General features: G+C 43.1%; 1 protein-coding gene across 1 annotated transcript in view; it reads left to right on the top strand.

Moving 5' to 3' along the window:
• The first annotated feature begins 372 nt into the window (after nucleotides 1–372).
• Nucleotides 373–13,869, top strand: part of CD2AP (CD2 associated protein) — an 84,796-nt gene continuing 71,299 nt past the window's right edge. Inside the window, exon 1 of the mRNA XM_082305626.1 lies at nucleotides 373–536. Within this exon, the coding sequence (XP_082161752.1) occupies nucleotides 533–536 (4 nt within the window). The 5' untranslated portion in view covers nucleotides 373–532. The remainder of the gene's footprint in view (nucleotides 537–13,869) is intronic.

Raw genomic sequence — 13,869 nt, 5'->3', positions numbered from 1 at the left:
GGGGCGAGCGGGAGAGACGGCGGAACACCCGCCCGGGGCAGGGGGAAGCGGGGCGGCACCGCGGGAACTCGCTGCTCCCGCCGGCGGCGGCGGAGGAGGAGGAGGAGGAGGAGGAGGAGGAGGAGGCGGCGGCGGCGGCGGCCCCGGCGCCGGGGCACGGGAGGGGAGAGAGGGAGGGAGGCGGCCCGGCGGGGCGGGAAGGGGCGGTGACGTCACCCCGCCTGGCAACGGCGGGGCGGCGTGGGGGCGGTGGCGCGCGGCTCTCGCGGGACTTGGCGACCCCCGCCGCGGGCGGGGCGGGGCGGGGCGGGGGCGGTGCCGCCGGTGCCGGAGCCGGAGCTCGCCTGAGGCGAGGCGCGGCGGTGGCGGGCAGCGACGGGACGGGTCTGCGGCCGCCTCTGCCCCGGGCCGCCGGCGGCTCGGAGCAGCCCCTTTCACGGCCGTAGCGGCACGGATGGAGCCGCCGTGCCCGGCTTGAGAGCGTCGGCGGGACCCGGAGCCGCTCCGCCGAGCCCGGGCGGGCGGGCGCAGCATGGGTGAGCGCGGCGGGGGGCGGCGAGACCGGCCCCTTCTTCCCGCTCCCCGGGGCCGCCTCCACCGCCCTTTGTCTGAGGGGGAGGGCGCGGACCTGGGGTGCCCGGGAGGCGCCGCCGCTTCGGGGCAGCCCCCGAGATCCCCCGGGGAGGGAGCGTTGCGGGTACCCGGTGCCTTCGCAGAAGGTGGGGGCCGGAGGAGCTGCCGCGGGTGCCCGGGCCCGGCGGGCGGGAGCTGGCGGCGGCAGGTGCCCGCAGGTGCTTGGGTAAACACTCCCTCCTCGGCGGGACGGGGAGCGGCGGCGGGGCTGGGAGAGGCCGGGGCCGCTCCCTCCTGCCCGGCCTGTCCCGGGGGGCAGCGGCGGGGGCCCGGGGCGGGAGAAGGCAGCCTGGGCTTCGGGGGTTTTCGGTGCGGGGAGCGAGGTTTAAAGCCGTATAGCGAACCCTGATCCAGTGCTGGCTGGAGGGAGCTTGGTTGGAGTCGCTTGGTGAAGAGTGAAAGTTGTCCTGATCAAATCCAGCCCTTCGGGGCTGTTTTTACCTAGCTTCAGTTTGAGCTGCGCCTTCACCCGTTTCTCCACCAAGGTGTTGGCTTAAGAAAAGCAAGCGTACAGCGGCTCGAAGTATTCCTGTTTTCATAATGTGCCAGTGCAGGTTTACACTCAACACAATCAGTTGTGCTGGGTCTGGTTTTTAATGTAAGAGCATCTGCATAGGGAAGTATGAAAGTGTGGCTTAAACACCACTCTTCAGAGCCCGCTTTCCTTATTCAGAGTTCCCCCACTGGGGTCCAAAATGGTCCATTAACCGTTTTGTCTGTCTCAGTTATCTCCACTCGTATGTCATCCCTTGCTTCGCTGTTCTGTATAACATCAGCGGCTTGATGTGCTTCTGGAGGGGTATGTGCAAGGGTGCCTGCGACAGTGGCTTGCGTGCGTGGTGTGAAGCGGCGTGTGTGTGCTTACGCTGCCGTCTGCAAACGTGCCAGGTTCGATGAGCGTGATTTAAGCTTTTTAAGTGGAAGCATGCCTGGGTTTTGTATAGCTTTGCTTCCTCCCCCTCGTGCATAAAAAGAAGGGTAGAAGTGCATGGTGTGCCGATCAAATGTGCAGTTAGCGAAGCGATACGTGCTCCTCCTGACTTGTGTTCCTCCTGATTATAAAGACATGCTTTCAGTGTTTTCATTTTAAGGGAAGTTGTCTTATGTGGTCAAAGCACACTTAAAATGAAGTCTGAAAATATAAAGTGAAATTGGTATTTTAGGTTCTGATACAACCCAAACTCTAAAGAACTCACTTTTTGATGCTTCTTGTGATTGTTCAGAATAGGTAAAAATTACTGTTTCTTTCTTTTTGGGCTGCATTGTCTTACTTACACATGAGAAGTGTCTTCCCAGGTCAATGCGGTGGCCTGCGATGGTAGTTCCTGTAGCATAAAAGTTTAGTTTAAACATTTTGAACTCAGACTGTGTAATGCTGAAATGTGAAATACCTGAGGATTTACATATGGTAGGTCTGGGTTATAAAACTATTAGCATGCAGTTAGGAATACTGTATAAGACTGTTAATAAAGGACTGAGGCCAGTTTGTGACTAATGATTACTATATGACATTGTTTTATGTATTTTTTCCTTATGTTTCCTTAAGCGTGGCTTCTTTCTCTGCCTCTTCTGATTGCAGTGGTGAGCATAGTATTATTGCTGCAGAGGTGACTGAATTGCGTGGGTGCATACACTCCAAGTCAAGTATTGTTATTGCATGGGTGGTTATAATCATAACAATTTGTGTGCACGGGCAATTATAGAACTGTTTCTGCCAGAACACTGGCAAACCTCTATAAATGATTGCAGAATGATCCCAGAGACTTTTAAATAGATTTTCTATGAAGGTGTGGTCCTTTATTCAAATTTTCAAGTGTTACTCTCTTGTGACCGAAAGTGGGGAGGAATGTACAGTAAAACATCTCTCAAAATGAGTGGAAAAAGAGCTAACTGTAGCTTGCACTGCACTTGCTATTCTTAGTGGTGGCCTCACGTTTACCTTGAGAAGTTGTTATTTGATTATTTTATTAATGACATCATGGTAGAGCTGGCTGTTGATAAGAGATTATTTGTCTTTTTTGTCAGCTTATGAAAGAGATTTTACACGTAAGAGGTGGCTTGGAGGGGATCATTGAGGTATCTGTTTGACAAACTCAAGGGTTTCTGAGATTAATGGAAAAGTAAGAACAGGGCAGCGTGACTCCTGAGGAAGCACAAGGAGAAGGGCAGAAATACAAAATGCCTTGGAACAGGTTCTTTTGTGTTCTTGTAGTAGCTGGAAATTAATGTTGCAAGAGCATGTGTCATTCAGGTGCTTGAAAGATGGGGAGGAGGACGTTATCGGAGGTGACAGGCACTAGACCATATGAAGGTACTGGTAATGCCCAGATACACACTTAAGCTCCATCATTATAATTCTGTGCCTTCTGTCCTAGATTAGTCATGTGGATTCAATATATGGCTCTACAAATTGAGAAACAGATTAATTTAATTAAAGGGAAAAAAAAATGTATTCAGATGTTCTGGGGAAAAAACTTTATTTGATTGAATTACCTTTTTGCTGTCTTGGGTTGATATCCACTTGTAGGTAGAGTTCCATGTACTGGTGCGTTGTAGCATCTGTCTGATTTACTTATATGGCTCAATAACAGATAATATTTCTAATTATAGTTGAGAAATGGTTTGACTGTACAACTTGCACATTAACAGCAAGGTTGAGCTAAATTTGCAGTGTCCAACTAATTTTTGTATGGCTTCACAACTAAGAATGAAATAGTCCAGCAACAACTGATAAATTGCCACAGTGGTACACTGAAATCTACTGGACTTCTGTCAGTATCTTTATAGATATATGCTTTTTTCCCCCCTTTTTTTTATTTCCAAAAAATTGGGCAAGCTTTTATTTGTGGTTCCCACAGGTTAGTACATTAGAATTTTCTGGATTTCATCTTTAGAAAATTTTATAAGTTTAAGAAGCCAGACATACTTCTTCATTGCTAACAGAATGAGTATAAATATGTGTAAATATATTTGGTCTACAGAAACTATTTAGTAAGTTCATCGAACATTAAACTTGTGTGAAGCCTTTTGCTTTCTCGATCTTCATGTTGCAACAGAAAAAAATCTAGAAGGTTTTTCTAAGCAATCTGAAACTGAATACTTTTAACATACTATCACAGGGACAGTGACAGATTGTTTCAGTGTTCGCTAGTAGTATTACAAGAACCAAGTAAACCATTACTGTAAGGCTTGTTCTCTACTAATTTTAGAAACAAACAATTAAAAAACAACAAAGGAGTGGGATAGATCGAGTCCTTCAGCTAGTATTTTTACCAAGAAATATGTCAGTTGCAATGTAGAGTTGAACTTTATTCACAGTAAACTACTGAAGAATAAGATGACTTAATCAGAAGTACAAGCTATTGCAACCTTTCTGTACTAGGGTACTCAACGACCCTAATGTTGACAGACCGACTGTACTTGTACTGGCAATGTTGAGCAAAGTGCTTTTTTATTATCGTTTTCCTTTTTCTAGACAAAACTATAAGGGAAGATGGTGGAGAGTTGACCTCTGGAGGAGAGGTGCCTCAGCTACTGGGAAACCAAATGACAGTAACTGTAACAGAAGAGCTAATGGGTACTGGGTTTGGGTCAAGGTAGAGGAGAAATCCCCTCAAAAAGTGCTAGAGATTCTGTCAGCTCAGCCTTTTTTGTTTTGTCAGCCTTTTTTGTTTTTCCAAAAATGTAAGAGCTGCTGCGCTGAGTGTCCTGCTTGTGGGCCAGGTAGGGAGAGAAAGGATATGGAAAGCAGGTCTGTCATGGAAAGTTTTTTATTTTTTTTTAATAAAAACTCGTGGTTTGGCAATTAGTAATTTATGGACTTGCTCAAAGGTGTTTGTACTTTCACTGGACCTTTTTTATGGATGGGGGGGGCCATCAGGGACTTGTACAAAGGGGGACAAAGAGGAACGTGGCTCTTGCCCTCCACAACTACCTGTGGCAGTGAGAGTCCCTGTTTAGCATGAATGGGGGTATGTAGGGGAAATACGTCCTTTCAGCGTGAGGTTTTTTCCCTAAAGCTGCTGCTTGTTCTGCCTGACTCCTTTGTATTTTTGAGAAATGGTGGATGGTTTTTTGGTGGCTTCAGACTGAGAAGTCTCTCTACATCTATTTTCCTCGTGTGCCTGGTCGCCTTTACTGGATGGTTATTTTAATTTGATAGCACTTTCATCTTGCTGTGGAGAGTTGTTCAGGACTGTGTTTGTGTTATTCAAGACTTAACTCCATGCAGGGGTGTAATTATATTTGCTGTCTTGGTTTCTTTTGTTTTCCAAATAGTTCTTACAGTTTTTGTGTCAGCTAGGTAGGATTTTTTGAAGTCTTTTCACCTTCACTGGTCTTCTTCACTCCATTGTCTGCCTGTGTTAGGTTTTTTTGTCCCTTGGTGGGTTTTCGTTGCATAAATACAGGAAACGTGTGGTTGGCACATTGTACTGTCTGGGGCTAAGCGAGGCGGCTGCCCGGTCTGTCCCGCTCTGACTGTCATTGCTCTGCTCTTCCCATCCATTTTGCTTCCTTGGAGATGCTGTCACATATGACTGCTGGTCTGGTATTTCCCTAACCCAGTTTCATAAAAATGATTTGTTAGGAAAGAGCAGCAATGAAAGTGCTTGAAGTGGCTTAGGTCATCTTGACAGAAGGGGGTAAGTCGATCGGGTGAAATTCGTTGCTAGTGGGTCTAAGGTGTAGTGATTTCTGGCAGCTAGTTCAACCTGTGATTACCATCTGGGCACTTAAAATGGGTCTCTGCTGCACTACAGGGGCTTAGCTGTTTTCTTCTGTTGCTTTTAAAGTTGTTTTTGTGGGTTTTTTTGGTGTTTGGTTTTTTGTTTTTTTGTTTTTTTTTAAACTGGCTTCCTATATTTTGTACTGTAGCTAAATTATGTTCAACTTTTTCTTCCCTGACACTCTTCCTTTCCATAAACGTTGCTTTTCTCTTCTACTCTGAATTGTGAATTTGCTAACAATCTAAAACGTGCCCCACCCCCTGTGAAGAGGATGCCTGTGCCTTTGCTGTCCCGTATCTTCTTGGATGCGAAGTGGTGAGAAATAGTTTTACATAACTTTGTCGCTGTGGTGGTGCAAGCGTAACTCTGCTTGTGCGTCGCCCTTGGCTGTCTTGTCACACTGGTTGTTAGCAGGGCTGAAGTACTAAAACTGCCTGTTCAGTCGCCTCTTTCCTAGAGTGACTCCTTGCTATGTTAAATAAAGGCAATAATTTTGATGCTAGCCTTGCGTTGAGCAGGATGTTTGCCTAGATGGCATCTGTAGGTTCCTCCCACCCTAGATTATTTTGTGTTTCTTAGTGTAAACTTCAATTCATTTGAATAATATTGTGATGCCAGCACAGCTATTTACTTTCTCTGACTAATGTCAACAAGTATTTTTGGGTATGATTACGTTTTATTGCTCTAGCCATATGTAGAATTGACTTTCTTTATATAAAATCAATATGAAATGTTGCTTTTTCAGAAATCTTGAATGAGGAAAATGAAGCGTTATAGATATTTTTGAACAGTATATCTGCATTTCCTGAAAAATGTAAGACCTGCCACTGCCAGAGTCCTAAATCAGGCTGAAGGAGGTGTCGCAGTATGTGTCTGTCTGCCAAATGAGTTAAATCTTTCCACTTTTGGGGTGATGTACACTGGAGAGTATATATAATACGAGGTCATTTAGAACATTAAGTTAACTTTTCTTAAAGGAATATGTATTGCCTATAACATGCTCAAGGTATTAGGCAGGATTGCTTTCAGCAGAATAAATTAGAATCTAGTATTTTGAATTATTAAAAAAAATGCACCATTCTCCTTTAATTTCAGCAATTTGGACAGTGCTGACTTGTGATGTTACAGGAGAGGGTTGCAGTTGAGCTCTCCACTGAACTCTGGAGAAGGAAGCTGGGATCTGTCTGCTTGTGCGCCTTAGAAGAGCTTTGTGATTATAAACTTTGAGTTTAAATTTGATGTTATTGTTCAAGAAACTCAGCATGAATTTTATCACCTTTATTGGTTCAACCAGATAAAGTATTATTTTAAATTATTTAAATGGCTTAAGCTCATGCTGTTTTCTTAACAGTACCTAAATTGCCATGAACATGATACTTTTTGACAGTAGAGGAATACGTAAATGGTTTTGGAATTAAACGGTACTACGTAATCTAATTTTTTTTTTATTTCACTAGCGCAGCAGCTGAGTCTCAGCTGCCATGAATAGATTTTTGTGGATTGGAGTTATTAATGATTTTTATTTTAGTTTTAAATTAAGAAGGCAATTTTGCTTGAGTTCCTGGAAACTTGCCTGACTTACCATTTAAAGAAGACTCTTAAGTCATCAGTTTCTACCTCTTGGATAAAATTACTAAGTGGTCAGTCTTAGTCAAATGTTTTTGACTGTATATGTAGCTTGAGCTTTTTGAGCTGGCACTGAAATAAAGTCTCACTCTTCACTTATGTCTGGCTAGTGAGTATTGTCCTCTTCCCTTGCTTGTATGAGCTGAGTCTTCTGAAACTTCCCTGTCGTCCTGCATTAGCTTTCAGCCAGGCTGGCTCTCCAGAAACTGAGACTAGGCTCATGGTTGCAAAGAGTGAATGGAAGCAGGAGGAAGGTGAGGATACTGCTTACAGCGGTGTCAGCTGCAGCACATTTACAGCAGTCATCGAAGTTGTGCCTGATAGAAATCGTCTTCCAATTTTAGCTCTTTAGTTCAATTGTGGATTTATTGGAAACATACCAGATTACCTTAATTCCATGTAGTCCGTCTCCGCTCCCCCCCCCCCGCCCCCCCCCAAGCTGCATTGTTTCTTCATTTTTTCAGGAAAAATACAAAAGCAGAACAATAAGCAAACTTCTCAGAATGGTTCAAGTCGTTTCTATTCAATGCATCTTTGGGACTGGGGGGAGAAAAGTCTTCATCTTTGCTGCTTGAAGAAATGAAACCGCTAGTTTCATGAAGTTTTCACTCTCTAGTAGAGGAGAATCACATCACCTTACTCTGAACTTGTATCTTTGGTTATAAAGGATTTGTTTTAAGACTGCTTTGCATGTAATCTCTCTTCTCCTGAAGTCATCCTGTGGGTGCAGTTTCATGCTGTGCTTCAGCAGAGATAACTTCAGGCTGCTGTCAAAAAGGGCCAGAGCTTTGCAATGCCTCTTCCTGGCTTGCCATGGCTCTAGTCATTGTGAGCCCGTGGTGTGAGCTGATAAGCTGACTGGTGTGGAAGAAACTCTTGTGCCAGCTTTGCCATCATGTCAGCAAGCTGAAGGCCTTACTCTGACTGCACAGTCCTTAGCTCCTGTGCAAAAGAGTGGATGGGACTATTTCAGGAGCCAGGGAAGAGAGAGTGTTTCTCCTTTTCCATTTTAGCCTGCAGTTACTTTGCACTAGATCCAAGCTGAAATTTCATAAGCTGCTTCTGAGTGTCTATATTAATTGTCCCTAACTGTCCATGATCCAGCAAACTTATTATTTCACAGCTTTCTTGTTCCTGATCTTTAAAATGTTTTTCTTAAACTCCTTGTCATCTTCTCCCATCCATTTTAAGCCAGCCAAGTGCCCTTTTTAAACTGTGCCTCTAACTTGCATTCTTTTTTTTTTTTTTTTTTATTGGTTTAATAATACCTTTAAAGAGAAAATACTTCCTGAACAGCTAGAACTTGTTATTGAGGTGCTTTTTGTATTTCTGTGGATTTTGGTTTTGGTTGTCCTTAGTAATGTGTATGTTTTGAGAAGACCGAGCACAGTATATAGAAAATACGCCTCAGTCCTTCTATATCCTGATTTTCTGCAGTTGGGCTGGACTTTAATGTTCCCATCACTTAAATGCTTTTATGGAGTTTGGCTTATTTAGTACTGTCATAAATCGATAAATGTAAGATTAACTAGAATAAACCTGCCTGAAACTTCAGGTAAATTATACTGCTGTTTGCACTCATTTTAACATCTGAATGTTTCTATTGAGGAAGTTATTAACTACCAGAACAAATTGCCAAGGGAAGTGCTAGATCCATCATTTCTTGCTATGGTCAGTCCCCTGGATGATGCCCATATCAGCGCATTCTTTAATCTTCCCTTTTGGCAGATTTAGTGATCATGTGTCCATGGGATGATCTAGTTCAAGACACTGGCCAGAGCTGAATCCAACTGGAAGAGAACCAGCTGGCTGATTTGGCAGCAAACTAAACCGGCACACCCTGGAGCAGCACAACTGTGAGACCAGCACAGGGGAAGAGGCAGCGGTATGGGAACGAGTAGGGGAGAGCATGCGGGGTCATTCCTTCATCGTCAGATTGTTGGGTTAGGTGTAAGAAACTGCATTCTCTGTAAATGACTAAAGCAACTGTTCCTGAAAAGCAGAGCCCATCTGTTTGGTTTCCTAAGTGGTTAAGTGAAGCATATTCTTTTGTTCAGAATTTTTAGTAGAAGATTTCACAACTTTAGCTAGATTTGCAAACTGCCTGGGAGTGTCGGCAGTTTCAGATGACTATCTGAAGCGTGGGCCATGGGCTGTTTGTTTGACACCTCAGTGTCCCACGCAACAGTTCTTTTTGTACTCATCTGAGTTAGTGCTGTTCTGAAGCCAGGTAAAATGAGATGCTGTTCTGAAATTGGGGCAGTGGAAGTGCTGAGGGGAGTCAGTCTTTTGTAGACATGAGGACAAAAGCGAATATGTTAATCCCATACTATCACAGGTGTGGTAGATAAGGAGACAGCAGATCTTTCAGAAGGGTGCAACCAGCAGAATAAAGTCCTTTCGTTAAGTATAAACTATTGTAAACTGTGCTGTTTTGCTCTTGAAAATCAAATACGGTGCATTTTTGCCTTACTCAAACTATGCTTAGTACTGAAAATATGCCTTGTTCTTCAGCCCAGGGAAGGAGAATTTGTCTGTGAAGTGGAAGACTGTGGTTAATGTGAAAATGTTAATGTAATGTTTTTATGAGAAGCCTAATTACAACAACGTCTGCTTTTACAGTGTACCAGTATCTGTGTAAGGATACGGTGCGGGGAAGCAGGGAAACTGGAAACCCTCTTAGCTTGGAAACCCTTTGCAGCTTGAGGAGAACTTGAAGGCGTTGCCTGTAGCGTTGCTTGTAGCTGTATGTGCTATCGGGCTGTATGTGAGTTAACAGTGTGGTTGTTCTCAAGTAAAAGCACAATTGAGAGTGCATAAAATTGTTCCCTCTAATTTTCATGTGTTCATCTTCTTACTAGATGCTTATTTTGTGGGAAGAGGATTTGCTCTTTTAATGTTGCATCCTTACTGAGAGAGAATCATAAAATATATATATGGATTGTAATGTAAATGGCTTCTAATGTGTAGGTAGTAGAAGGAAACCTGCCCTGGTAGATAACTAGTAACAGGAAGCCTTTGGCCTGATGAATAGCAGATGAAATAAAGCCGTTTCTGAAGCATGTCAGTAGAGTAAGACGCAGCCTGCCATCTCCATGCAGCAAGAAGACCATGCTGATTTCCTATCAAGACAGAGTTGCTGGATCTTTATGTACGCTGTTGTATCACTCTTTTGCAGTTCTGAGCAGTGCTTGAAGTGGTAAATCCTGACCTGTGTTTTTTAAAAAGCTGAGGTATATTGCTGATTTTTCTCTCCTCTTGATTTTACTTTTTTTTTTGTGTGTAGTTGAGTCACCAAGGTTGTGCCTGGTAGTTATGAAAGACATGGGGACAGTCAAAAGGATTTCCTTTGTGTTTCTGGAATCCAAACTGCTACTTCAAGCAAATGTGTTGAGAACGGTGGAGGTGCGGGTTAGCTTTCTATGAACTTGCGTTCAGGTGCTTTGTCTCCTGACCGCAGCGACCAGTATCCCTTGCCCCAGACAGCTTTTCATAACCTCCTGTAGAGCCTCTGCTCCCTCCCCAAATTCTTCAAATACCGATCGTTCTGTGTTACTATCAATTAGCTCTGCAAGACACAGCACATGCTGTAGCTGCTTCCAAGCTGCATATTTGGTGATTAGCCAACCATCAGGTTAAAAGAGCAGGAGTGTTGGGGCAGTCCTGAAGTCTTTTCCTCAGGGAAGACTGTGATTTGGGTGCTTCAGTGCTGACTCTGGAAAAAAAAAAAAAAAAAAAAAAAAAAGTACAGCTCTTATTTTTGAGACACTGCTCTTCTGGCATGTTCCAACCAAATGGTGTACAGGGGAAGAATTACTGGGAGTGAAGCAGGAGGACAGGCCTATAGGGACACTCATGCGAGCCTGGTTTCTTCAAGTGCTCAAGATTATGTTCAGATACCTGAAAAAACCCACAGTGAAAGAGTGGGGGATGGTTGATGTGCTGCAGTAGTACTGGGGGAATGGGCCAACAGGAACCTCCTGCAGTTCCAAAAAGACAAATGCATGATCCAGCACCTAGGAGGGAACAACCTCGCTGTCTACTGGGTGGCACAAGCAGGACAGCAGCTAGCAGGTCATGGGGAGTGGTTGTTCCCCACTACCTAGCGCTCATGAGGCTGTCTCTAAAATACCATGTCCAGTTTTGCTCCTCTTTCCCCTCAAATGCAAGGGGGAATGCCAACAAACCAGAGAGTCAAGTGTGGTTGGGAGCCTAGTGCATATAGTGTGCAAGAAGCTGTTGGTCTAGCCTGGAGAAGTGAAAGCCATACTCTCCTTGGAGTCACAGTGAAAAAATGTAAATCAATAGCTGCAAGTTAGGACAACGGTAATTCCTATTGAATATAATGGGGAAAAATTAGTATGAGAATTGAATACCAGAAAAGGTGCCCAGGGTGGCTGTTTTATCTCCATCCTTTGAAGACTTTCAAAATTTAGCTGGACAATGCCTTGAGTGACCTGATTTGACTTTGCTCTGACCAGTTTGGAGTAAGTGACCTCCAGAGGTCTTTTCAAACCTTGGTTTTATGTGATTGGAAGTATTGCGAGCCATGCAGGTTTAAATCATGGTCTTAAGATATGCTTAAATCCTTGTAAATTCAAGTTACAAATGGATGTTTAAAGGACTCTATCTCCTAACTTTTAGAACATAATTGAGCTAATGAAGCAATTTTATCTCCTTTAAAACTATCTGATTGAGATTGTAGGGTGCCCTTGAGCATTTGTGGTTTTGACTGGCTTTTGTAAAAATCCATTGCATAAGGATTTCTCTCTGTGCTTTTCGGTCAACAGTTCAGTTTTTTGTATTGACTAAAATGTCCACACTAAAACGTAAATTAACTTTATTAATGCCATAATTAGCGTGGACCATCCTGACAGCATGAATTCGGATAGGAACGTTTGTCCCTGTTTTAATGCTAAGCATATTTTGTGGTTTTTGCAAGATCCCAATCTGGGACCATTCAGACTATTGCATCATGCCCGTTTTTAAAGATGAAGGGAACACTTTGTGCATGTTCCGAATGATGCTTTTAAGTTTCCTTAAATTTATTTCAAAGCCAGATTCTTGCCATGTTTGCACAAATACTAATTGTCATTCTGAATTATATATGTGCCAAATTGTAGGCCATTTATCAAAGCATTTTTGCATTTTTCTAGAGCGTGAAAGGAGTTTTCCTTTGGTTTAAACCCAAAAGACTTTCAGAGACTTTCTTGTTTTTGTAACTCATGAATTCGTAACCTGGAGCTATGATCATGCTGTCCTTTTTGGCTAGAAGAGTCCTGAAAAAAATCTGCAGGAGGAGCTGAAGCTTTTGTAGTAACATGGGCTCCTGATACTGAAGGAAGGAAACTTCTAAAATTCAAATACAGATTTTTTTTTTTTTTTCTTTTCTTTTCTTTTTTTTTAGCAGGGGGATGATTTGTAAAAAAGAGTTCTAACTAAGAGAAGCAACAGAGTCTTCAGCTTCAAATGTATTTTTGTGAGTTAATTATCTAGCGGAGGTTTGAAGGGAAAAACCTATAAATATGGTGTTGGCCCTGTGGTACTTTTACTGCTTATTTGGTGCTTTGGATTTGAACTAAATCTAAATGAGGTATGATCTTTTTGTTCTTCAGAGCTTTTTGGCATGGCTTTGTTTTAGCAGCTTTTGTAATTTGGTGTTTTGTGACTCACCTTGAATGTTTTGCCAAATAAATGTTATAAAATTAACTTAAGGGAAGGAACAGAGGAAGAGGCGTAAATCTATATATGGAACAGTGTCTGAGTCATGACTTAAGAAAATGTGGTGTGCTTTTTTAAAGTACATCCCCCTGTGCCCTCTTAAGATCCGTGGTTTTCTCTGCATATTAAATTAATAGCAGTTTTTCACCGTTGCTTGTGAAGACATTTGCTACCTTTCCTCCAGGTGTCACCTCTCACTTCCAGGCTGGTTTCTTGCAGTGAGCTCTACTTAGACTGAAGGAAACAGCAAGCAGCACAAAACATCACTTTCTGCTACACGTAACTTCCCAGGTGAAACATTTTGACCTCTTCTGTCCTTACAAGGTAGTATCAAATACCCGGAGGTGGTAGAGATTTTATTCTAATACTTCCTATTTCCCGTCTTCTCTTGCTATGAAGGGAGGAGTCTGGCAATTCCCGCCCATAGAAATGAGGGGGTAAAAGCAAATCCACAATTTTAGCATTTATTAAGTTTGTGACCAAGTTTAAGACAAGTATTTCTGATAATATTGGAGAAGACATGATTGGATGCTTCTTCTAGAGTCGGTGTAATGTATCTGCAGTGAGGAATGTATTACTAAAATGCCTTTTTCACAGCTGGCTGGTAATGATGACTTACCATCTACAGGATACAGTTGTAGAATGATGAGGGCATGTGTGGCAATGATTCGCTTTAAGGAAGTGAAAATTGACAAACTTTTAATTTTTTAAGTGTGTTCTATCATACACGGTGGTAAGCACTAGAAGGCACTCTAGAAGATTACGGGAGCCCTGGAGTAGGAAAATGTGGCATGTGTGGTTTGCATCTTTAATACTTCAGGGCAGGCTGTTGGGCAGGATTTCTGGTGTACTGTTTAATTTCCTTCACAAAGTATCTTGCTAATTGTACCAGAGCCAGCTTGAGAAGCTGGTGTTTGAGATGGTTACTGTTAGAATGCAATGAGTTTCTTATTACTTGAAGTAGTTTGGGAGGAAAAGCATACTTTTTTTTACACTTTTCAGTTGTTCATTTTCCTAATTACTTCAGCCATTCTTATTGGGCTGTAAAATTAGACATAATTTTTTATTAAAAATGTGTGGTGAGTCATTTCTTGGAGAATGCACCATTGACTTGCCCAATCTAAAAATGCCAGGCGGATCCAGGGCAGCTTCCAGATGGACC

The sequence above is a fragment of the Platalea leucorodia genome (assembly GCF_965183815.1).
Source record: "Platalea leucorodia genome assembly, chromosome: 3".
NCBI classification, from domain to species: domain Eukaryota; kingdom Metazoa; phylum Chordata; class Aves; order Pelecaniformes; family Threskiornithidae; genus Platalea; species Platalea leucorodia.
This window is presented reverse-complemented; position numbering and strand designations above follow the sequence as displayed.